This window comes from Sus scrofa, unplaced genomic scaffold (assembly GCF_000003025.6).
Source record: "Sus scrofa isolate TJ Tabasco breed Duroc unplaced genomic scaffold, Sscrofa11.1 Contig524, whole genome shotgun sequence".
Classification (NCBI taxonomy): Eukaryota; Metazoa; Chordata; class Mammalia; order Artiodactyla; family Suidae; genus Sus; species Sus scrofa.
Genome location: NW_018085235.1, coordinates 181,790 through 208,444, shown reverse-complemented (window position 1 = coordinate 208,444; position 26,655 = coordinate 181,790). Strand labels below are relative to the sequence as shown.

Genomic DNA, 26,655 nt, shown 5'->3' with positions numbered 1-26,655 from the left:
TGATAAAATAGGAACATGCATATAAAATAACTGATATTCTTTTATTTAAATAATATATGTAGAGTAGAGTCCACCTGGGAGGATGCTCAGAAATCCATATTAATGAAAAACAACTTCCAGAGGAAATATTGTGAAGAATATTAGAATATTATGATGAAGAGAACTAATGGATAAGAAAGAATTTAGAATTGATTGTAGATGTAATTATCATTCATTGACAATTTCAGATTGGAGAAACCATTTTCCCAGAGATATATATTTACATAAGTATATAGTTAAATATAGATTTAGTTAATATATATTTATTTTATATGAATTTGTTTAGATTAATTTATATACACTTAGGCAAATGTATGTATTTACTAAAATCCCTATGTATTTATACATATATAGGTTAATATATGTTAATTTATATTGTTACATTCTATTCATATATATGTATATATATGTTTCATGTTCAACTTTTAGTCTTCTTTTCCTATGTAGATTTGATAAGATTCACAAAAGAGTAATGAAGAACCGATCGATCGAAATAGAGTTCATTCTCCTAGGATTGACAGATGACCCACAATTGCAAATTGTGATTTTCCTGTTTCTATTTGTCAATTACACATTGAGCCTCATGGGAAACGTAATCATTATTCTCCTCACCTGCTGGATCCTCGCCTCAAGACACCAATGTATTTCTTTCTTCGTAATTTCTCATTTTTGGAAATCATATTCACAACAGTATGTATTCCCAGATTCCTGGTAACCATTGTGACTAAAGAAAAAACCATTTCATATAATAATTGTGTAGCTCAATTGTTTTTTACTCTTTTACTGGGAGTTACAGAGTTTTACCTTCTGGCTGCCATGTCCTATGACCGCTATGTTGCCATCTGCAAACCGTTGCATTACCCCATCCTCATGAATAGCAAAGTGTGCTATCAGCTTGTCTTCAGCTCTTGGGTAACTGGATTCTTAATTATATTCCCCCCATTGGTGATGGGACTCAGGCTGGACTTCTGTGCTTCCAGAGTAATTGACCACTTTATGTGCGAAACTTCTCCTATCCTACAAATCTCCTGCACAGATACTCGAGTCCTAGAACTGATGTCTTTTATCTTAGCTGTGGTGACACTTGTGGTCACATTGATATTAGTGATTCTTTCTTACACTTACATCATCAAGAACATTCTGAAATTCCCTTCCACACAGCAAAGGACCAAAGCTTTTTCCACCTGTACTTCCCACATGATTGTTGTCTCCCTGACATATGGTAGTTGTATCTTTATGTATATGAAACCCTCTGCAAGAGAAAGGGTAACTGTATCCAAAGGTGTAGCTTTGCTGTACACTTCCGTTGCCCCTTTACTAAATCCCTTCATTTACACCCTAAGGAACCAGCAGGTGAAAGAAGTCTTCTGGGATATGTTACAAAAGATGTATTTCCCCAAAAAAACTATTATAAAAAGGCCAAAAATAATAACCTTACCATAAAAGCAAACCAAAAATGTTTCGTGCATTTCTTCTGATCATGTTTTTCTGCCTCATTGCTTATCTCATGGAGGAGATGCTCTTGAAGAATCTTTTAGCTCAGCTTCCTCTTTACATTTTATTTTCCCTAATGACTATTTTTCACCCTGTTCTAATAACTTACTCCCTCAACCCATATTTCAGTTTTTAAATAATAACTCCCTATTGAATCTCTGTTTCTAGAAACTATGATTTGAATAAAATATGCCTTTTTAAATATACCTTGCTGTAAGTAATTTGTTAGCAACTAATTATCATATATTTATTGTGTATCTATCTTTTTGCAGACATTATGAGGGCCCAATGCTTACTTTAAGAAGCTTGCATTGCCTAAATAAATCAAAATCATAACCTCGACACTGCTATGCAGTATATAATGAGTGTCGAAGTAAAGGTCAACAAAAATATCCTGGGGCGTATAGGATGGCGTCTCTGATTTTGGGGGTCAGGGAGACGTGTTCAAAGCTTCACCACACCGTCTGGGACACTGCCCAGGATATCTAAACTTTTATGCCTCCGTTTCTTCACATGTAAAGTAGAAATACAACTCACACCTTAAAGTTCAGTAAATATATGCTATTAGAAATGCTTAGCACTCTGTAGAAGAAAACAGTTAATTTGAACTCTTCAAAAACATGCTGCCACTAATACTTCATATGGTTTTAAGAAGAGGTAATAACATGGAAGGACCTGTGTGCCAGAATAGCATTTTGGACTCAAATTTGATATATCAGTAATTTTAAGAGTTTTGTGTGTAACCAACCCTTAGGGAGTCTGATAAATGTAATTTTAAGTTATCACTTCTAATGTGCCCAAGACATTATGTCTAGGAAGTCATTCATTTATCATATGTTTTATACATACCCAGGTCTTTATTTGATGTACTTATCTTTATTTCATACTTAAAAAAAGGGAAGAAAAAGAGAGAGAGAATCATTGAAAGTACATGTGAGGTATGAGTTTTAACATTCATGTTTCCTGTTTGGGGAAGGTTATTCTTGGAAAATAATACTGATTATGAATAATGTTAGAGTCAAGAGTATAAATGAGGGAGCTGTTGCTTCAGCTCTTGTGAAATATTGAAGTTTGGTATATAAATGTGACATTGGGCCTCCAACATGAGATCTTTAGGAAAAAAAGAATGAAAGCTTTTTAAAAAAACTTTAGATTGTGGGGATAGTGGCGTGGGAGGAATATTACTCCTCCTTATCCACTCCCATTTCCACACTCACCACATATACACTGAATAATTTTTAAGGAAACATTTTGTATTATCTCATGAAAGTTTTAGGTCACACAGAAATTGCCAAAAAATGCATGTATAGCCTCAAAGGACCAAATTTTTCAATCAAATGGAGAATCAAGGTGAACTAAAAAAGATATTTTGTATCTTTCATTGTAATAATTATTATCGGTTGCATTTCTGGCTTAAAACATATAAACCATGGCTTAGATTCTAATTTTTTTAAAAAAATTGTTAACAGTTCCTTAAGTCATCCACTCATCCGATAGGGAAATAATGTGTTACCAATTTTTCCCTCAACCTCCCATCACTCCTGTTGCTCAGAGACCCTACTCCCCTCAAATTCCATGGGTTCCTGGGGTCCTGTTTTGACAAATAATAAATACCTGTATGGATGAAAAAACCTTAGAAATATTGGTGTGTGTGTGTGTGTGTGTGTGTGTGTGTGTGTGTGGTGTTCACCTGTAAGTAAATTTCTTCTCAAAAAGGCCAAAACAAAGAAAAATAGTATTTTATCTTATCTGTTTGGGAGTTGTGCCAATGATTTTTTTAAACAGAAACTATATTATAACTGTTACTTTATGGTCTTTAGTATTTTGTTAAGTAATATAATAATCAGATTTGCCTGTCCCTAAGCCCAAATAATGGAAGTTTCTCTTCATTAAGACAGAGCCCTCACTGTTCAGAATGACATGTGAGTGCTGATGTTCTCATAGCCCAGGTCCTCCACCCACTTTCCCAGTAACCCTTTCAGAAACTCTATCAAGGAATATTTTTTAGTTAAACCTTTTTGAAGAATTATATTCTCATGTTATTGGGAAGCTTACTCCTTACTTAACACTCTCCGCTGGACAACCTAGGACTGTGTTCCAAGTGGAGAAGCAGGCATGCAGGTGATACTGGTCAGTCATTAATTTGACATTATCCATTTTATTCTAAACCCAGAGTAATTCTAAGAATTAAATTTTGCTCTTAAAGACGATTATCACATTTTTTCTAGAGAAACATACAGTTCCCAAATTTTCATGTTTTATTCGTGATGATCATACATTTACATAAGAAGAGCATTGAGAAAAGGGAGATGGGGGGATAAATGGGTATGGGAAGTAGAAAGAAAGGTTAGATTTCAAGTAGATGGTATTTTATATTTTTCAGAATGTCTGAAACAGCCTTATCTTCAGACAAAACTGTTCTCTGTTTTCCGAAGGCCTGTATTACATCTTTATAGTGTAAAATTACAGCATTATCTGATTTTCATTATGAAAATACACTTTATGTATATGTCTTTGCATCTAGAAGGCACAAAGAATGTTAAATTCAATAATCATAAAGCATAACCCACATAAAATATGGGCAACAATTTAAGGATTAAGTTTGCCGCAAATAACATACAAATGGCAAATAAACATAATGAAGAGGATCCTCATTATTATGTGATCATTATCATGATTGTGGTGATGGTTTCAGCCTAATAATTCTTGTAGTATATATAATATATGATATAATTATAATATATGAAATATTGCATAAATTTCAAAGCTTATCACCATATACTCTATGTAAGTTCATTGCATATCATAGTTCAATGAATCTTTAAAAAAGTGTGTTTACCAAAAAATGAGTCATCATGAAAATAAATCCCACATAATAAATATGTGCCTTTTCTCTATATCTCCCACTATTTTCTCGTATTGAGTTATGAAATTAATCCAAAGTTGCTTCATTGCAACATGGTGTCAATTAAAATCATTAGCTGATGTAGGATTAATTCTCAAAGCCACTCTTTCTCTCATCCCAGTTCCTTTTACCCCTAGGAAATATTTGTTAAATAATTCTGATCTGTAAAACAGTGAATATAGTCTTCTCCTTTGATAACACTAGTTTGGGGCTGCATATTCAAAATCTTAGCAACTTCTAGCCAAGAATGACACATTTTCTTTGTGCAGCTATTCCATCTCTTAATTTGCCTTATGAGGTTATCATAACTTTTCTATCTGACCCTCTTTGTTCACGATTATAATCAATATATCTGCTTATTGGTAAGCCCAGCATAAATGCATCTGGTAGCAGGTGTCAACGGCTATTTGAAAATCTGATATAAAATACCCTGTGTTTGGCCCTTTACAGCAATCTGTGGGTAATGGAAATTCTTATTTAACACCCTACATTTCAAGTTATTTTGATTTACTACTAAGTGTAGTTACTTTTATTACCATTTGAATGATTCTGAGACTCTTTTAATACTAATAAGCTATTTTCCCAATTATCTAGTCTTATAATTCTGTTTTCTATTTCTTCTGAGAGCTTCATGTTAGAGATTTCATTCCTTTAGGAATAAAGTTAGGGTTCAGATCATGCAACATGTAGCCCTGAATTAAATCATTTTATTCACTAATAAAAGTCACACTATTCAAAATAGTTCAAATACAACTATGGTCATTATTAAGAAAGTCTCTCCAGAGTTTATGAAGTCCTAGGTAAAACAAATATTTACCTGGAATGCCAAGTCCACATGATGCTAACAGTGGCCCACTGGACTAGCAAGAATCTTTAACTATTTAATAATTGCAACTTCAATTCCTCATGTTTATTTGATTTGGGCAGCTCTAACTCCATAAGAAGTAAGAAGTAAATGGAAGAACGTTTAAGAAAAAATGTCCTCAATACATTAGACAATTATGATCCTCTATTATATGGTTTAAGATCTAAACATAATTTTTATTAAGACACTTTTATTCTGTGAACCCCTCTCTCTGTCGTCAATACAAATACAAATGAGTGAGGGAATGTAGAAATAAACTTGAGTGCAGTAACAGGGCTTGGTCCTGGTTCCTCTTCAGGGGATATGCAGAGCGATTTGATACAAATCTCTGACTTCCCCTCTGGAACTAAGGCCATCATTCAGGTGGAGGATGGTGACTTTGGGCTGATCTCAAAGAAGCACATAGATGCCAGACTGGTTGGAACCAAAAGGCTGCTGATTGAGATTCCTGGAATACTACCCTGTTACCTCACCACCAACCAGTCAGAGGAGGATTATACACTCTGCAGCCCTCTCAAATTTTGCCTATAAAAACTTCTTCCCTGAAACCCACTGGTGTGTTCAGGTCCTCTGAGCACGAGCCACCCATTGTACTACCCTTACAATATACTTTCTCTGCCTGAGACTCCCGTTTTGTTTGGCCCCTCTGTGCCTCAGGCACATGAACTTGGGTTCAACAAATGATTCAGTCTTGTGGAGAGATTCCACAGAGAATAAAAATACCAAGGTGTGAGCTAGGGAGGAGAAAGCAAGCTATGACAAAGGACAGCAGAGATTCTGCTAAATTACATCAGAAAAAAGGAATGAACTAAGGATGTAGTCATCCGCATGGGTAAACCTTTAAAACTAAATAAAGCCGACATAAAGTTTACACTCTGTGGTGTCTTTTAGAGATTCCAGAAAGGCAAAATTCATCCGTAGTGATGGGAAAAAAGCAAAACTCATCTACAGTGGCTGAAATGATGTCAGAGGGTACTTGGATCCAATAGTGGGAAGAAAAGAAGGCATGAAGGTGAAGAGGCAAAGAGAACCCTTTGGTACAATGAAAATGTTTCCATCTTTATTGTCACATAGGTGTCAATATTTGTGCAAATACATTGTTTTAAAATGACTGTAGCATGTGCATGGTGGTATAGTGGTGAGCATAGTGCCTTCCTTAAAATGATTGGTTGTGCTTGTATGTTTAGTATATTTAAGAATTTTGATTAAATTGATAAAATTAGAATGAATCAGGACATTTTAAATTTACAAATGGTTAATGTATATGGGAAGACCCAAGCCTAGATATAAAAAAATTATACCCTGAAGTTATTTCATGGATCACCTCACTTGTAAGCCAAAGACAACAGTGGTATAAGAGCAACTTTAACTGAAGACAGCAGTGGTATACAAGCAAATTGAACCAAATTTCAATTATTTCTATAGGAAGCAACAACTGAAAATGTTTACATATAGCATATTTAATAATTGCATCTCTCTAAGTAAAACTTCTTTAATAGAATCTAAATTGCATATTTTATACATCTGAAACCGTTGATTTCCTTTTATTTCTGTATTCCACATAAATGGTAATTTCACTTGGAAGGCTACACTGATCTTACCAATTAGCACACATATGTTAATATAATTAATGAAGTATATCTTACAAGATTCATTTTAGAAAATAGTTCCGACATGAAGGTATCATTTATGAGAAGAGATATTTTCTAGACAAAAATTGATTCAATATTTTCATTGAAGAGGTTGGTTTTGAGGAGTTCCCTGGTGGCCTGAGAAGTCAAGGCCTGGACATTGTCACCATTGTGGCTCGGGTTCGATCCCTCTCCTGGGAATTTCCACATATCATGGGCACACTCCCCCTCCCCCCAAAAATTAAAATGGTCTATTCAGAAAGAGCAGAAAAAAGTAGAGATCAGGAAGGCTAAGTAAACCCAATACAATATGAATCATTTTGAGGGAAGAAATGGCATAGCTGTAAAGTAATGAATTTAAACTTGTACTCAGTTCCTCCATTCATATTTAACAATATCTTATATATGTCTACCTTTTGTCCCATTGTTTTGAAACTTTTGAAGCACATCCTTGAGAGCTTCTTTAACCTGCTGATTCCTTAGGGTATAAATGAAGGGGTTTAGTAAAGGAGCAACAGAGGTATTGAGTACGGCTACACCTTTAGTTATGGTCACCCTTTCCTTCGCTGATGGTTTCATGTATGTAAAGATACAACTCCCATAAGTAAGAGAGACAACGACCATGTGTGAGGAACAGGTGGAAAAGGCCTTTGTTCTTTGTTGAGCAGAAGGGAATTTTAGAATGGTTTTGATGATGTATGTGTAGGAGAGGACCACTAACAGCAAAGTGACGACAAGTGTCACCACAGCTAAGACAAAAGCCATCAATTCTATGAAGCTTGTATCTGTGCAAGAGAGCTGCAAGACAGGAGAACTGTCACAGAGGAAGTGATCAATTATCTTGGAAGCACAGAAATCCAGCTGAAGTCCCAAGGCCAAAGGAGGAAATATAATTAGGAAGCCAGCTACCCAAGAGCTGAGGACAAGCTGATGGCACACTCTGCTGTTCATAATGACTGGGTAACGGAGAGGTTTGCAGATGGCAACATAGCGGTCATAGGACATGGCGGCCAAAAGGAAAAACTCTGTAACTCCTAATAAAAGAAAAAAGAACAACTGTGTTACACAACCACTGTAGGAAATTGATTTGTCTCCAGTGAGAATGCTTATCAAGTATCGTGGAATGCAGACTGTTGTGAATGAAATCTCTAAGAAGGAGAAATTTCGAAGGAAGAAATACATTGGGGTCTTGAGATGGGGATCCAGGAGGGTGAGGAGGATGATGACAAGTTCCCCATCAGGCTCAAGATGTAGTTGAAAAACAGAAACAGGAAAATCCCAATTTGCAATTGTGGATCGTTTGACAATCCAAGGAGAATGAATTCTATTTCCATTGATTGATTTTTCATTACTCTTTTGTGAGCCTTATCAAAACTTTACAGAAAAAGAAGTCAAAAATTTGAACACATATATGCATATAATATTATATTAACTAATCCATAGGTATATATAAACTTAAATGAATATATAGATTAGCCTAAATGTTTGTAAATGACCTAAATATATATAAATGAAGAACACATCAGCTAAATATATATATTTACCTAAGTATACATTCATACATATATATGTGTACGTATAAATAGAGTAGCTTAAAGCAGAAAAAGGTATATATCATCTAACTTATACATTTGGAAACGGTTTCTCCAGTATGAAATGCCAATGCCATATAATTACATGCTATAGTCAATTCTAAATTCTTTCCATTACTTCTCTTCTTCATGGTGTTTCCTCTAGAACTTGATATTTGTTGTTAACATGCATTTATGAGCATCCCTACCAAGTGCACTCTCCTCTGCATGCATAATTTAAATAAAATAATATCGGTTATCTTAAATGTACTTTTTCTATCACTTTTATTCAACCCATGCAAATGTAGTAAATTGGTTTGCATTTGTAGGATTTAGTATCAATGATCTGTCTCCTGTTCCCATCGTGGCGCAGTGGTTATCGAATCCGACCAGGAACCATGAGGTTGCGGGTTCGGTCCCTGCCCTTGCTCAGTGGGTTGACGATCCGGCGTTGCCGTGAGCTGTGGTGTAGGTTGCAGACGCGGCTCGGATCCCACGTTGCTGTGGCTCTGGCGTAGGCCAGTGGCTACAGCTCCGATTCGACCCCTAGCCTGGGAACCTCCATATGCCGCAGGAGCGGCCCAAGAAATAGCAAAAAGACAAAAAAAAAAAAAAAACAAAACAAAACAAAACAAAACAAAACAAAACAAAACAAAAAAGGATCTGTCTCCTAATGCATGGGAAAGAAAAGTAAAATAGTCAAGTTGGACTGAATTAAACTTAAAGGAAAACATCAACAAAACAAAAGGACAACCACAGGATGGGAGAAACATTTGCCAATAACATGATCAGTAAGAGGTTAATATCCAAAATATATAAATAACTCATACCATTCAATATTAAAAAAACAAACACTCTGGAGTTCCTTGTGGCTCAGCAGGTTAAGGTTCTGGCATTGACATTGCTGTGGCTCTGCTTACATCTGTGGAGTAGGTTTGATCTCATGACTGGGAAATTCTGCCTGCTGCACTTGTCGTCAGAAAACAAACAAAACAAAACAATCTGATTAAAAAATGGGCAGAAGACCTGAATAAAAATTTTTGTAAAGAAGATATACGGATGGATAACAGACACATGAAAATATGTTCAACATCATTAATGATCAGATAAATGCAGATTAAAACCACAAAAAAGTGATATCACTTCATACTTATTCAAATGGCTATCATCAAAAGACCACAAATAACAAAATGTTGGTGAGATTGTGGAGAAAAGGAAACCCTTGCATACTTTTGGTGGAAATGTAAATTGTCACAGCCATTGTGGAAAGAGATATGGAGGTTCTTCTAAAAATTCAAGATAGAACTACTATCTGACTGAGCAATTTCAATCCTGGGTATATATATCTGAAAAAAAAAAACCCTCTAATTCCAAAAGATATATGTATCCCAATGTTTATAGCAGCATTATTTACAATAGCTATGATATGGAACAACCTAAGTGTCTATCAACAGATTATATAAATATAAATATATGTATATATATATATATATAAATACTACTCAGCCATTAAAAAGATTGAATTTTTTTCAATTTGCCACAACATGGATGGACTTGAATGGTATTATGCCAAGTGAAATAAGTCAGCCCAAGAAAGCCAAATGCTATATGATATAATTTATATGTGGAAGCTGAAAAAAATAATAGAAACTAGGGATTATAACGAAAAAGAAACAGCACACATACAGGGAACATACAAATGGTTATCAGCGCAGAGATGGAAGTGGGGTGGGGCCAGAGAGACATAGGGGATTAAGGGGTACAAAGTACTATATATAAACTAAATAAACTACTAGGATGTAGTACATAAAATATGTCTAATATTTTATAACTATAAATGTAGTTTAATCTTTTAAAAATTGTGTCACTATGTTTTACCCCTGAAACTTAATTAATATTGTACATCAACTGTGCTTCACTAATTTTTAAAGAAAATTTGAATGAAAAAGAAAATGAGTATCAAGATGATTTTTCAAAATCAGTCTAGAATTACATTACAGTTCCTGTGATAGTCAATGACTACGGCAATATTGATTTTAGTAATTAAAGATCCTAATTCTAATAGTTTTGATATTTTCTCTGTACTGAGAGTCCACATTATTACTATCAGTTTTTTTAGAATGGCTTTGCTGTACAGAAATGGACAGTTGCTTTCTACTGTGTATGTCATATAAAGCAAAGCATGACAAAAACAAACATTTAAATAAATAATTTAATGACTACAGTTGAGATGTGTTCCTATATGTGTCTGCATAATTTCAGGCACTACATTTTTTTACTTCTTCCATATTGAGGACCATAAAATTATATTACTCACCATGATCTCTATTACAAGAATTCCATTTCTCTTTAAAGTGTTGTAGTATCCCATTTATATTAAACATGTTGGTTTATTTCATTATATGTTACCTATGGGCTTTTAAAAGAAGTTAATTGCTCAAGCACTGTTTTTAGCTTTACTCTTTTGCATTTATCTTGTTCACATTGCTGTCCTATTTATTACTTTTTTATATTTGAAAAATAAAATTAAATTAGGACTTAACATGCTGAATTTGATTTTCTGAAGAAGCATTAGTAAATAGCTTTAATGTTTTTGAAAGGCAGCTGAAGACTTGTGATCTTCAGCTACTAAACAGTCACAAGCTTCTACTGCAAAATATACATATTTATGTTCTTGCTATGACACCCATCTTTGTTCTACCTATGATTTGAAAAGGTGTGTTCTAGGAGTTAGTCATACAATTTCTGTTACCATGTGGATTTAACAGATTCTTCTAGAATTATGTCACCCGAAATTTTAGAAAAGAGTTGCTCAGTTTTGCATTTTCTTCACATCCCTTTATCCTGGGAAGCAGTTTATAATGAGAATTAGAGACAATGAAACTCAGATGCAAATGTATGTGAATAAAATAGAATACAATAACTTTTAACACAAAACCTTAAAATCACTCTAACATTAAAAAAATTTTAAACATAAAAATTCCCTAGTCAAAATTAACCACCTAATTTTGACATTTGACTTAATTTCTGATCTTGAAGTTAAGCTAAAATTTTAGTTGACTTACCTTCTTGGCTCTGTTTTATCTATTGTTCCCCCATGTGTGCATGGAAGAGATGTATGTTAACATACGTAATTATGATTTACTCTCTTTTGCAATCATATTTTATTATCTAATCTGGGCATCTATTACCAGTGATTTTTGTGGGCGGCGACAATGTTTACATATTGTGCTTCTGTAAAGAATTTGCACATTCCGTTAAATTTATAGTCACTTTGTGGTTCAGAACTCAAATCTCAACAATTTTAAGGGACCTCATCTTGTATTCCAGATAAGTTGCATCTTGAGAAATTTTGTTTTCATAATCACTGTCATTCAAAACCTCAAAATAGTTATTTTTTAAATGAAATAAAATGAAAAGCATCAACCGAAAAAAAAAAACTTAGGGTATCATCTGATGAAAGATACACAATTTTCTCAAGAAAGCTATTCCACTTTGCCTTCTGTACACTTATTCTGAAGTTTTATACTTTTCTTCTTACTATGGTCTCAAAGGATCTATTTATATAAAACAGAAAAATACCCCAAAACATTTCTTTGGGATCAGAGTTCCCAAAGTACTTCTTGTTAGTAATAAAAGACTCCAGTGTAATCTACTTCCAATAAAAGCTGAAGTGAAAGTATCCCAGAGGTGTATCATAAGTGATTTAGGGAAATCAGTGAAATATTTAACAGCATTATCAGTAGTTTTCTGTCCTGGGTCAGAATTTGAAAATCCTAAGCTGGTTTACAGCAACATAAGACATTGTCGTGCTTCCAATGGCAGCAAAAGTAGTTTTAGACTTTATTGTAAACCATTTTACACTATGGCTCCTTGTGGTGTATGCATATTATTGATAAAGATCAATTAAAGATAATTTATTATTGGAGTTCCCGTTGTGACTCAGTGGTTAATGAACCCGACTAGTATCCATGAGGATGTGGATTTGATCCCTGGCCTTGCTCAGTGGGGTAAAGATCCAGAGTTGCTGTGAGCTGTGGTACAGGTCTCAGACACAGCTCAGATCCCATGTTACTGTTGCTGTGGTATAGGCTGGCTGCTTCATCTTTGATTTGACCCCTCACCTGGGAACCTCTGTGTGCTGTGGGTGTGGCCCTAAAAGGACAAAAGACAAAAAAAAAAAAGATTAATTTATTATTGAATTAAAAATGTAAGTCTTGGAACATTTTTTGAGGAATTTTTTGATTCTTCAGGTGAACTGGGTTTTATCTATGAAATGTAATTTATGTTAATGCCCAAACCTGGAGATGGTCCTATGTCTTTTGCTGGTGAATGCTTTAGCAAGTTGTGGCACAAATGTACATTGAGACAAATGCATGATACATACACAAAAAAACAATTGAATATTTCATATATTATTCTAAGTGAAGAATCCGTATAAAATATCTACATATTCTATAACTCCATTTCTACAATTCTAGAAAACTGTACACTATAGGGACAGAAATCTGATCAGTGTGTTCAGGGGCTAAGAGTGAGAAGTGATTGACTGGAGAAGTGTCATGAGGGAACAATTCAGGGTAATGAAATATTTTCTATGTTGATTGTAGAGGAGTTTGCATGGTAGTCAAAGTTTGTGAACTATGCACCAAAAGTTCAACCTTTTTTTTGCAGTTATTTCTGTCTTATTAATCTGCCTTTCAAATATATTTAAATGTAATTTATTACCTTTTTATTTTATGGCTAGTATTACTTAAATTTGTACTGTCCAATCTGGTAACTCTAGCCAAAAGTGGCCATATACATATAAATTAAAAATTCCAGAAATTGTTCATAAGTTTTACATTGTTTTAACGCCATTCTGAGTAGCATGATGAAATCTCACACCTTCCTGCCCTGTCCACCTGAGATGTGAATCACGCCTTTGTCCAAAGTATCCACACTGTATTCAGTACACATTCATTGGTCACTTAAAGGTCATCTTGTTACCAGGCCAGCTGCTATGGGATCACAGTGTTTTTGTTCAAGTAACATTTTTTACTTAATAATGACCTCGAAGCATAAGAGTAGTGATGCTGGGAATTGGGATATTCTCCTACTGTGCCTAATCAATAAACTAAACTTTTTCATAAGTATGTATGTATATAGGAAAAATATAAGTGTTTAGGGTTCAGTATTATCCATGGTTTCAGCCCTCTTCTGGGGATCTTGGATTGTATTTCCTTTGAATGGGAGAGACTACTGTATGATGTGACACAAATGTGTTTTGCTTCATAATTGACTAAATTAAAATAAAAAATAAAATAAGAAAATAAAAAAATTCAGTTCCTCAGGCACACTAGCCACATTTCAGATGCTTAAGAGTATTAGATGGCTATTGGTCACCATAGTAAACAGCACTGACTTAGATAATGAGTTTTAAGTTCCGTGTTTCCTAAAGCGTTAATTTAATTACACAGCTTTCCCACAAACAGATCTTTAGCTATCTCATAATTTTGATAATTCTACATATTCTTATCACATGCAGCCATCTGAGCTGCGGTGTCAGACACCATTTTGGACAGACAGCCCATTGCAGGCTTCTTATCATTCCCATACCAGTTACCATTTGATTACAACTCAATGACAGACTCAAGAAGGAACCACCCTCTTGTTCTCAGTCAACCTCAAGAACCATAAGTAATAACAAGTTGATGTTTTACAACACAACCATTAGGAGCGACATAAAAACAGCAATTGATAACTGAAACAGCAGGGCAGAGAAAGGGCTACTTGGGATAAGAGGAATGAGCAGAAATTTAGCTATTTTCCCAAGTCTAGAGAAATCATATTGGACATTTCAGGGGCCAGAAGACATGTAATTTCTTTCTTTTTATGGTTGCACCTGCAGCATATGGAAGTTCCTGTGCCAGGGGTTAAATATGAACTGCCCCTGTGACCTATGACACAGCTGCAACAACACTTATTTGTAACCCACTGTTCTGGGCCAGGGATTGAACCCATGCCTCAGCAATGACCTGAGCCACTTAAGACAGATTTTTAACTCATTGCACCACAGCAGGAACTCCTTTTTTTTTTTTTTAACATTGTTTTGTAACATTATGTAATTTTCATATGTAAACGTTGCATGTCTGATTTTGTAGTCACTATAGCATACTAACCACCAAAAATTAATTTTTTGTGTGTATCTCTTGTAGTTTTTTGATTAGTGGTTACCATGGGGTTCATCTATGTTGATTTATAACCATATCTATGTTTTAAATATGTAGTCCTTTAAGTTCAATCACATTCTAAAAGATCTACATTTTTTTACTCCCTTCACCCACGTTCTGTTTTTGATGTCATATTTTACATCTTATGTTTAACCCTTTATTGATTTTTTAGTTATACTTGATTTTATAATTTTTTATCTTTCACTCTTCATATTAGCTTATTTAAGTTGTTGATCCTCAGCCTTTACTATATATTTGTCTTGACTACTAGGTTTTTCCTTTCTTATAGATACTTCTTGTTGTAGCCTTTTCTTTTCTACCTTAGAGAAGATCCGTTAACATTTCTTTTAGGATAGATTTAGTATTGATGAGCTTTAGTTTTTGCTTATCTAAGAAGTTCTTTATTGCTCCTTCAATGCTAAATGATAACCTAAGTCCCCAGGCTAGTGAGCAAACCTGCACCACAACAGTGACCCAGGCTGCTGCAGTGACAACACTGAATTTTTAACCCACTGTGCCACAAAGGAACTCCCCTTTTCAGCTCTTTGAATGTATCTTGCCCTCCCTTCTGGCCTGCAAATTTTCTGCAGAAAAATTAACTGATAGACTAATGGGGGTTCCCTTTAAAATGACTCTCTGCTTTTTTCTTGTTGCCTTTAGAATTCTCTTTTCATTTTTAACTTTTTTTTTTTTTTTTTTTTTTTTTGGCCTGCACCTGTGGCATGTGGGAGTTCTTGGGTAAAGATAATTAATGGTTAAAATTGATTAATGGTTAAAAATTCATTAATGGTTTAAAAAAATCTTAGCAAACTCAGAACAGAAATGTACTTCATTGATTTGTTTTTAAAATATCTACAGCAAGAGTCCAGAAACAAACCCATGCACATATGGTTAATTAATCTATGACAAAGGAGGTAAGACTATACAAGGGAGAAAAGACAATCTGTTCAAAAAGTGGTGCTGGGAACACTGGACAGTTACTGTCTCTCTCTGTAAAAGAATAAAATTAGAACATTCTCTACTACCATATACAAAAACCAATTTAAAATGTATTAAATACCTAAAAAACCATAAAACTCCTAGGGGAAAACATAGGCAAAACACTTTTTGACATAAATCATAGGAATATTTTTCTGAATCTTTCTCCTAAATCAAAGAAAGTAAAGAAAAAATGATCAATTAAATTTCCTGATTAACAGAAAACAATAAAACAAAAACAAACAAACAAAAAAACCAAATGAGGCCTACTTTAAACCTTTTACACAGCAAAGGAAAACAACAAAAAAACAAAGAAACACATATATAGAAAAAAAAAACTAATGGCTTCTAATGGGGAGAAGGAAGGAGAGGGTGACCGTATGTGGGCAGGGGATAAAGAGATAAAGAGGTACAAAGTACTATGCATAAAATTAGCTGCAAGAATATACTGTATAACAGGGATTATAGCCAATATTTTGAACTATAAATGGAGTATAACCTTTAAACATTGTGAGTCACTATATTGTACACATGTAACATATAATATTTTACATCAATTATAATTCATTTTGGGGAGTTCCCATCGTGGCCCAGTGGAAACGAATCTGACTAGGAACCATGAGGCTGTGGGTTCAATCCCTGGCCTGGCTCAGTGGGTTCAGGATCCAGCGTTGCTGTGAGCTGTGGTGTAGGTCACAGATGTGGCTCAGATCTGAGTTGCTGTGGCTCTAGCGTAGGCTGGTGGCTACAGCTCTGATTACCCCCCTAGCCTGGGAACCTCCTTATGCTGTGGGTGCAGCCCTAAAAAAGGCAAAAGACCAAAATAGAATTATACTTCAATTAAAAAATAGAGTTCCCGTTGTGGCGCAGTGGTTAACGAATCCGACTAGGAACCATGAGGTTGCAGGTTCGATCCCTGCCCTTGCTCAATGGGTTAACGATCCAGTGTTGCCGTGAGCTGTGGTATAGGTTACAGACGTGGCTTGGATCCCGCATTGCTGTGGCTCTGGTGTAGGCCGGTGGCTACAGCTCCGATTGGACCCCTAGCCTGGGAACCTCCACGTGTTGCGGGAGCGGCCCAAAGAAATAGCAAAAAGACAAAAAAGAAAAAAAAAAAAAGCTACAGTAAACACCATAGTGAAATATAGAATACTTGCTTATATCTCTTTTTATTGAGATAGAAATATGTTTATCATACGTATTTATGCAAAAGTAAGTTAAAATGCTGGTCTAATATTATACTTAAAATATATGTGTATATGTAAATATGGAGAAAGTGTGAAAGGACAATAACCAAAACAATAATATTTATTTCTCAATGTTAGCTATTTCATGATTTGTGTTAGCCTTTTATCTCTATTTGAATTTTCTATATCATAGCTATAATATGCCTCTAATTTTAGGTAAGGAGGCTATCTTAGTCATTACATTGCATAAGCCATGTCTGAACAAATAATAAGGAATAGGTTTCTGATTTGCAAACAGAATCTTACTTTTCCATGTTGGGATTGAATTTGTTGTTATTACTTCATTTTTTCTCTCAAAAGACTTAATCCCATTGGTGCTGGCATGGAATTCTTTTGCCAAAATTATATTTAGATTGAGAGAGACCTTTGAATCAGGGCCTCCAAGGACCTTTTATTCCCCAGTTGTTTTCTGTGAATATGTTGCAGATGGAGGATGTAAAGACCTTTAGTATAAAAATCTGTTTTTCCATAGACAATCAAATTGCCATACAGAAATCAGAACCCTCAAGTTTGTAGAGCTCATTGAAAGCATCTCAATTCCTCCTTGTTTTTTGAACTTTTTATCTTTCTTTCAGCTACTCAGTTTGCATAGAAAATTTTCCTAATTTAAAAATAGGATGGAATATCTTGTATTTCAGAGACCAAAACACGTTCACAATACTCACAGTGGGTATGTGTGTGTTCCTAATGACAAGGGGCTAGCAGTGAACTTCGATGTTCTTACTATGTATTTGTGTGGAGGTTCACTTATATCATTTGAGGCAGTGCTTTCAAATGAAATAATGAAGAATGGGAAAGGTAAGCACTGGATGTTTTACTAGTCAGGTATCTTTCCATTTGTAACTAATGGAGAAGGTATTTATCTCATTCTATGTGATACATTTCATTCTGTGTAATATATTTCACTCCAGGAAAGGAAATTAAGTACCAAAGTTTTAATTTTTTTTTTTGATTTTTTTAAAGGAAAACCAGCAGTTTATGAGTTTATTTAGAGAGGAATGAGCCCTTATCAGACTGAAAATGTCAGCAGGACTCATTTAATGAACCATTAAATTGGGGGGTGTTCCCTACGTACGGTGGTTTGATGGCCGTAGGGAAACATCTCCCCATGTCTCTTACAATCTCTCACTTTGTCTATCACTCCACAGTTGCCTCTTTTATCTCTCAAGCATGCATCTGTATACCTGTTTATTCCATTTATCTTCATTATTAATGGTTCGGATTCCATTTTTCCAAAATTTCCCTTTCTTTCAGTACAGCTTCATATCCTTGATGCAGGGAATATATGTTTCAGAGGATATTTGTAGGGAATAATTTAAAAAGGGAAAGCCTGTGTTCTCATCGTGGCTCAGTGGTTAATGAACCCTGCTAGTGTCCATGAAGAAACAGGTTTCATCCCTGGCCTTGATCAGTGGGTTAAGGATTTGGAATTGCCATGAGCTCTGGTGTAGGTCACAGACACAGCTCGGATCACATGTTGCTGTGGCTGTGGCATAGGCTAGCAGCTACAGCTCCAATTCGACCCCTAGCCTGGAAACCACCACATGCCACAGGTGCAGCCTTAAAAGGACTAAATAAATAAATAAATAAATAAAGGAAAGCTATTTAGAAAACAATCTAATCTGGTCCATGAGGATTAAAAAAAATGCTTGAATGATAGGGGACTTAAAAATTTTTAACAATTGTGGTCAACAGAAATATAATGGAAGCCAAATTTACAATTAAAATTTTTCAATAGTATCAATAAAAATGAAATAAAACAGTGAAACTTAAAATGCATGTTTTCTTTTATATCAGTATATCTAGAACTGTATCACTTCAACATATATTCATATTGAAAGTACTAATGAGATGTTTTATATTATTGTTTTCTTACTAAGTCTTCCAAATATCATGCGCATTTTACAGTTACAGCCCATCTCAATCAAACCAGGCACATTTTCAGTTCTCAACATCCGTACATGGCAAATCGTTACCGTATTAGACAATAAAGACATAAAATAATGACTGAGGACAGCAAAGAGTTGAATAGACCAATGTATTAGATTAGATATTGCATTGCTCTTGCCTAGATCCTAAGTGACTATGTAGTTGGCCATTGGTCTTATTACCACATTGTTCCATAATTTGAGTAGATAGAAGTTGTATTAAGAAAGAGAAGAGGAGTTCCCATTGTGGCTCAGTGGAAACGAATCTGACTAGTATTCATGAGGACGCAGGTTCGATCCCTGGCCTTTCTCAGTGGGTTAAGGATCTGGCATTGCTGTGAGCTGTGGTGTAGGTCGCAGACATGGCCCGGATCCTGTGTTACTGTGGCTGTGGTATAAGCTGGTGGCTACAGCTTCCATATGGCCCTTAGTGTGGGAACTTCCATATACCATGGGTTCAGCCCTAAAAAGCAAAAAAAAAAAAAAAAAAAAAAAAAAAGAGAGAGAGAGAGGACATCGGTTACCTGCTTGGACACTATGGCATGGGGGATAAATCCAGAATATTTGGTCATTTTTTTCTCTTCATCAGAGTGGATTTTAAAAGCATTATGTAATGCATTAGGTACTGAGGAAAACGTCTCGTAAAAGGCTTTTCTTTGCCCATCATCTCCTAAAAATATTCTACAGCTTTCTATTACTAAGGTGAAAAATCCTACTTTAAAGTTTCATTTATTTGTTTACATTTAATATTTCTGTTTAAATGATTCTGGTTGTGAAAGGGTAAATCCCAGTATTTCAGCAAATTCTATCATACCAAACACTATGCCTATCACTGTTGTCAATAGATGCTGGTATAATGGTGACTATAAGCTATTTGAGTTTCTTTCCCAAGTGAAGGTTTTAGCTGGTGGTAAGTGAGGAGGAGACAAAATTTCAGGATATGTTAATTACTAGGAAGAAGACAAAGACAGCCGGTGCCAATGTGGTCGTCAGGGAAGGGCCTGTAAGTTGGTGACATTTGAGCTGAGCCCACTGTGACAAGATGCATCCGAGAGTGTGCAGACAGAAGAAGAACAATCAAGGAAGACGCCTCAGTCTGTGCAAAGGCTCAAAGTAGGGCTGCCTTGAACATTGGAGAGAAAGCCAGGTAGATAACCAGGGAGTGGTCAAGTGAAAAAGATCAGAGATGGCTAGGAGGTGTGGCTAGAGATGGATAGAGAGCTATTGTCATATTTTGTGTACGGAGGGATTATAGGAGCATTTGACATACAAATTGCTATTAAATATGGATTCTACATACATGTGTGTATATATATATATATATATATATATATATATAACATACATCTATCCATTTGTATCTATCAATTATCAAAATGTTAAAATTAAGATGACATTTCAACTATGTAATTGAACCTTATCCCATTGGGAATGTGTAGATATGAAGGTAAGAGGACAGCATGGGGTCCTTTATCATTTGAAAGTTGGTATAAGAGAAGGATGTTGAAAGGAGGGAGCAGTGAGCTATGAATACTATCGGAGTGAGGCAACAAAGAAGTCAAGAGGAAAAAAATTCTTTGAGGAAAAGATGTTTAAGCATACTTGAATATGAAAAACTTGAGGATTGATGCCTGGTTACTTCATTTGTTAATAAGAAGTGAGAGGTTTCTTTGGTAGAAGGCTTTTTGATGGCATAGTAGGGTGGAGGTGAGATTGAAGTAGGAAGAAAGGTGAAATGAGGAATTTCTGCTTAACAGATAAAATGTTTCAGTGATGGAAGATGAATAGGTTCTGGAGATCTGTTGTGTAACACAGTGACTATGGTTAATTCTGCACTGTATACTTAAAAATGTGTTGAAAGGAGTTCTCGTTGTGGTTCAGCAGGTTAAGAACCCAACTAGTATCCATGAGGATGTGAGTTTGATCCCTGGCCTTGCTGAGTGTGTTAAGCATCGAGTGCTGCCGCAAACTGCTTCAGCGTAGTTCGCTGGTGTGCTGGGATCCCATGTTTCCATGGCTGTGGCATAGGCCTCAGGGGCAGCTCCATTCAACCCGTATCTTGGGAAATTCCACATACTGCAGGTGCAGTCCTAAAAAGAAAAAAATTGTGTTGAGAATGGCTCTCACATTGTTTTTATCACTGTGAAAATCTCACTGGAGAAGAAATAGTAAACATTAATGTTCCAATAACAACAAAAATTCTTTCCGTGAGAGAAAAAAAAAGGTGTACAGAGAGCAAGGGAATTAAAGACTGAAGATAATTCTTTGGAGGAACTTTTCTGTTAAATGGAGCGGAGAATGAGGTGATAGATAGGCAGTAAGGCAGTATGAGGGTTTTTCTCTTTTTATTTAGAGATAATTTCAAATTTACAGAAAACTTGCAAAATTAGTCATTGTGCCAAGAATAGATGACTATCTAGGTGTATCTACTGTTAATATTTTCCCCATTGACTCTATCACTTCCTATTTATCGCTCTTCATAATATTTTTATGACACATTTGAAGTTAAAATATGTATTTCATGGCTCTTTGATGCTTTACTACTAGATACTTCAGTGTATATGCCCTAAGAACAGGGATATTCATCTCAAAGCCACAGTGTGTATCAATTTCAGTAAGTTTAGCACTGATACAATTCTTTTATCTAATTTTCTATTTATATTTCCATTTTGCCACTGAACCAATAATATCCTTAATATGATTTTTTTCTCCCTTCTTCCCAGGATCCAGTCTTGTGTCAGGTATCGTATTTAATTGTCATGATTCTCTAGCCCCCTTTATTTGGAACAGTTCTACAGCCTATGCATTTTTTTGAGGCAAATTTTTTATTAGAGTACAGTTGATTTACAGCATTGTATCCATTTATGCTGTGCAGCCTAGTGACCCAGTCATACATATGCATACATTCCTTTTCTCATATTACCTTTCTTCATGTTCTATCCCAAGAAATTGTATATAGTTCCCTGTGCTGTATAGCAGGATATCATTGCTTATCCATTCTAAATGTAATAGTTTGCATCTATTAACCCCAAATTCCCAGTCCACTCCACTTCTACCTCTTCCCCCTGGGCAACCTCAAGTGTGCTATCCATGTCTCTGAGTCTGTTTCTGTTCTGTGGATAGGATCATCTGTACCATATTTTAGATTCTACATATAAGTGATATCATAATGGTATTTGCCTTTCTCCTTCTGACTTACTTCATTTAGTATGAGAATCTCTGGTTCCATCCATGTTGCTGCAAATAGCATTATTTTGTTCTTTTTTATGGCTGAGTAGTATTCCATTGTGTATATGTACATCTTAATCCATTCATTTGATGATGGACATTTAGGTTGTTTCCATGCCTTGGCTATTGTGAATAGTGCTGCAATGAACATATGGATTCACGTATCTTTTTGAATGAAAGTTTTGTTTGGGTATATGCCCAAGAGTGTGATTGCTGATCATATGGTCATTCTATTTTTAGTTTTCTGAGGAACCTCCATACTGTTTTCAATACAGGTTGTGCAAATTTACATTCCCAACAAGAGTGTATGAAGGTTCCCTTTTCTCCATACCCTCTGCAGCATTTATTTTTTGTAGACTTTTGATGATGATCATTCTGACAAGTGTGAAATGGTACCTCATTGTAGTATTGATTTGCATTTCTCAAATAATTAGTGATGTTGCACATTTTTTCATGTGCCTCTTGGTAATCTGTATGTCTTTGGAGAAGAAAGTTCTTCTGCTCATTTTTCTGTTGGACTGTTTTTTATTGTTGTCGTTGATTTGTATGAGTTGTTTGTATATATTGGAGATTACGTCCCTGTTGGTTGCTTTGTTTGCAAAGATTTTCTCCTATTCTGTGGGTTGTCTTTTCTTTTTCTAATGGTTTCCTTTGCTGTACAAAAGCTTTTGAGTTTAATGATGTCCCATTGGTTTTTGTTTTGTTCTGTTTTCATTGCCATTATTCTAGGAGTGGATCAAAAAGATTTTGCTGTGATTTATGGCAAAGGGTTCAACCTATGTTTTCCAATAGGAGTTTTATAGTTTCTGGCCTTGCATTTAGGTATTTAATCCATTCTGAGTTTATTTTTGTATATGATGTTAGAGAATGTTCTAATTTAATTATTTTACATGACGCTGCCAAGTGTCCCAGCACCGCTTTTTGAAGAGATTATCTTTCCTCCACCACATCTTCTTAATCCTTTCGTCTGATGATGGACATTTAGGTTGTATATTCTTGCCTCTTTTGTCATATATTGGTTGACCATAGGTGCTTAGATTTATTTCTGGCCTTTTATCCTATTCCTTTGATCTGTATCTCTGTTTTTGTTCCAGCACCATAATGTTTTGATGACTATAGCTTTGTAGAATAGAGACAGACATTTTTGTACAATGCAATCTCCCTTGTCCTGTCCTATTCTTCCCCCACCCCCACAATAGAATTTCCTTAGTTTGGGTTTCTCTGATTGTCTCTCATTAGATTCATGTTATTCATTCTTAGCCAGAGTACTCTACAGATGGTATTATGTCATCCTCAGGGTGACCAATCTGATTCCCAGGTCAAGTTGTCCAATTTCTCCATCATTACTTCCTTTGTAACTAATAAGCAGTCTATGAGAATATACCTCAAGACCATGCAAGTATCCTATTCCTCAACAAAAATTTCCCTTTAATTTGCATCTTTTGATGGTTTTTACCTGATTTGGTCTTTACAATAATGATTTCAAAAACTTTTCCTACTTTATCTGTATCTACCAGCTTGTCCTTGATGTTTTATAAGTAAGACCCCACCCTTTTCTTCCAAAATAATCCATTGATTCCTTATATGCTGTCATGAATTCCTAGTTTTCAATGGCTTATAGTTTACTACTGTACCTAATAATTTTGGTGCTCAAATTCCCACATTTGTCAATGGGCCGTCTTTCAAGCTGGCTTGTGCGGACTTTGTGACAAGTCCCATTCTTTATTTGAGCACTTCCTTAATTTTGGCATGATAAGGTGTTGCATGCTCATGTTGCACCTACTCTACCTCAGTCCTGGATAAGGCAAATTTTTAGGGAAAACTGGCTTACTTTGGTGGGGAACAGATGCCAAAATCTGGGCCCTTAGGTGAGCTAATTGCTACTGGGGTGTCTTTTCTTAGCTATTTTTAGTGGACTAAGGGAATGTAAGCATCGTGTACACATAGACTACAGCATACAAAATTATGCACATATATGCCTACAAATATCCTTGCACATATGCATATTTTTAAAATTTAATTTTATTTGGAGTATAGTTAACTTACAATGTTGTATAAGTTTCAGCAAAATGTATCAGCTATTATACATATATAGACATTCTTTTTTCCTATATAGGAAATTTACCACAAAACATTGAGTAGATTTTCTTGTGGTATACAATAGGTTCTCATTAATTGTCTGTTTTATACATTACGATGTATGTGTTATTCTCACCCTCCCAGTTCTTCCGTCCTATGAATGGCTTCATTCATGGTAACCTTAAGATTAGTTTTGAAATCTACGAATTTGTTTCTATTTTATAAACAAATTCTTCTATATCATTTTATTAGATTCCACATATAAGTGATATTATATATTTGTCTTTCCCTGACTAACTTCACTCAGTATGATAATCTCTAGGTCTATCCATGTTGCTGCAAATGACATTATCTCATTCTTTTTTATGGCTGTGTAATATTCTATTGTATATATATGTACCATATCTTCCTTATCCATTCCTCTCTTGATTAACATTAAGGTCTCTTCCATGTCTTGGCTATTGTAAATAGTTCTGCAATGAACATCTTTTCGAATTACGGTTTTCTCTGGATAGATGCCCAAGGAGTAGGATTGCTGGATCATATAGTATTTCTATATTTATTTCTTTAAGAAACCTCCATACTCTCCTCCATAGTGGTTGTACAAATTTACATTCCCACCAAGAGTGTAGGAAGATTCCATTTTCTCCACACCATCTCCAGAATTTATTGTTTGTAGAATTTTCATGATGACCATTCTGACTGGTGTGAGGTGTTACCTCATTATAGTTTTGACTTGCATTTCTCTAATAATTAGTGATGTTGTTCCCCTTTTTATGTGTTTTTTTGGCCATCTGTCTGTCTTCTTTGGAGAAATGCCTATTTAGATTTTTGCCCATTTTTGATTAGGTTTCTTGGGTTTTTTTTGATATAAAGCTGCAAGAGATATTTGTATATTTTGGAGATTAATTCCATTTTCTCCTATTCTGTGGATTAACTTTTCATTTTTAAAAAATGGTTTCCTTCATCTATGCATATTTAGATTATTTAAACCTTCACATACACATTTTAGAAATTATTAGATTATATTGAGACCTGTAAGAACAGTTCATCCACTCAAGATTCTTTCTTGTTTGTCTCCAATCAGTATGTATCTTTCTAATTTCTTGGCAAAAACTCTGAAAATCACCCTTTTCTCATTTGCTCAGTCTGATAGTAAATCTAAAATATTTCAGCAATTTTGCCCATACTATTACAAAAACATTGCCCACTAAAAAGAGTTTAGGATTTATTTAAAATTCTTCCTGCCCTACCTCAGACCAAAATAGTGCAGATATAATCAGATATGTGTCTGGACTAGTCCTTTCTTTCCCCCTCATTGCTGTGATTATGGTGTATGAGATTAGGTATTGTGATACAAATGGGTGGATATTTTTCTATTTAATTTCAATTTCAGGTACTCCCTCCTATCTTTTTCTTTTTTCTTTTTTTTTTTTTTTTTTTGTCTTATTTTAGCTATTTCTTGGGCCGCTCCTGCGGCATATGGAGGTTCCCAGGCTAGGGGTCTAATAGGAGCTGTAGCCACCGGCCTATGCCAGAGCCACAGCAACGCGGGATCCGAGCCGCATCTGCAACCCACACCACAGCTCACGGCAACGCCGGATCGTTAACCCACTGAGCAAGGCCAGGGACTGAACCGGCAACCTCATGGTTCCTAGTCAGATTCGTTAACCACTGCGCCACGACGGGAACTCCCCTCCCATCTTTTTCAATTTAAATTTATTTTATTTTTGACTAGACCTATTAACATGTTTCTGAAGGTCAAAACTATATGACAATGACAAGAAATTTTATTCAAAGAATATGCGATAGTAGTGTTACTCTCTGATTAGTAGGATTTTTAAAAAAGGATTTTATAAGGAATACCAGAGCATGTTTTATGTTGATTAAATTAATCTAGGAGTATGGAGGAAATTAATGATGTAACACACACACACACACACACACACAGAGGTGCTACCTGAAAGCTAAATTCCTTCTTGAGGTGATTAGATATTGGCTTCAGAAAATTAGAAAAATATACCTGAGTGGAATTGCTGGATCACATGGTACTTCTATATTTAGTTTTTAAGGAACCACTATAAACTTTTCCATAGTGCCTGCACCAATTTACATTCCTATCAACAGTGTGCGAGTGTCCTGATTTCTCCACACTCTTGCCAATATTTGTGTTCTTTTTGATGATGGCCATTCTGACAGGGGTGAGGTTATATCTCATTGAGTTTTTGATTTGCATTTCCCTGATGACTAGTGATGTTGAGCATCTTTTCATGTGTCTGTTTTCCATCTGTATGTCTTTAGAAAAATGTCTATTCAGATCTTGTGCCCATTTTTTTTCAGCTATTTTTTTTTGATATTGAGTTTTGTGAGCTCTTTATTTTGGATATTAACTCTTTATTAGAAATGTCATTTGCAAATATCTCATTCAATAGGTTGTCCTTTGGTTTTGCAATGGAAAGACTTTCAAGTTTAACTATA

The 26,655-nt window shown here is 35.1% G+C and overlaps 2 protein-coding genes across 2 annotated transcripts; one reads left to right on the top strand and one right to left on the bottom strand.

Annotated features, from left to right (window-relative positions):
- The first annotated feature begins 511 nt into the window (after positions 1 to 511).
- LOC100153519 (olfactory receptor 6C6-like) lies at positions 512 to 1,482 on the top strand. Its single transcript, XM_001927137.2, is given in 2 exon segments — positions 512 to 650; positions 653 to 1,482. Coding segments are annotated over 2 exon segments (969 nt in total).
- A 5,842-nt stretch (positions 1,483 to 7,324) lies between these two features.
- On the bottom strand, positions 7,325 to 8,283 carry LOC110258866 (olfactory receptor 6C6-like). The gene is given in 2 exon segments (XM_021082109.1): positions 7,325 to 8,160; positions 8,163 to 8,283. Coding segments are annotated over 2 exon segments (948 nt in total). The 3' UTR covers positions 7,325 to 7,333.
- Positions 8,284 to 26,655: the final 18,372 nt, after the last annotated feature.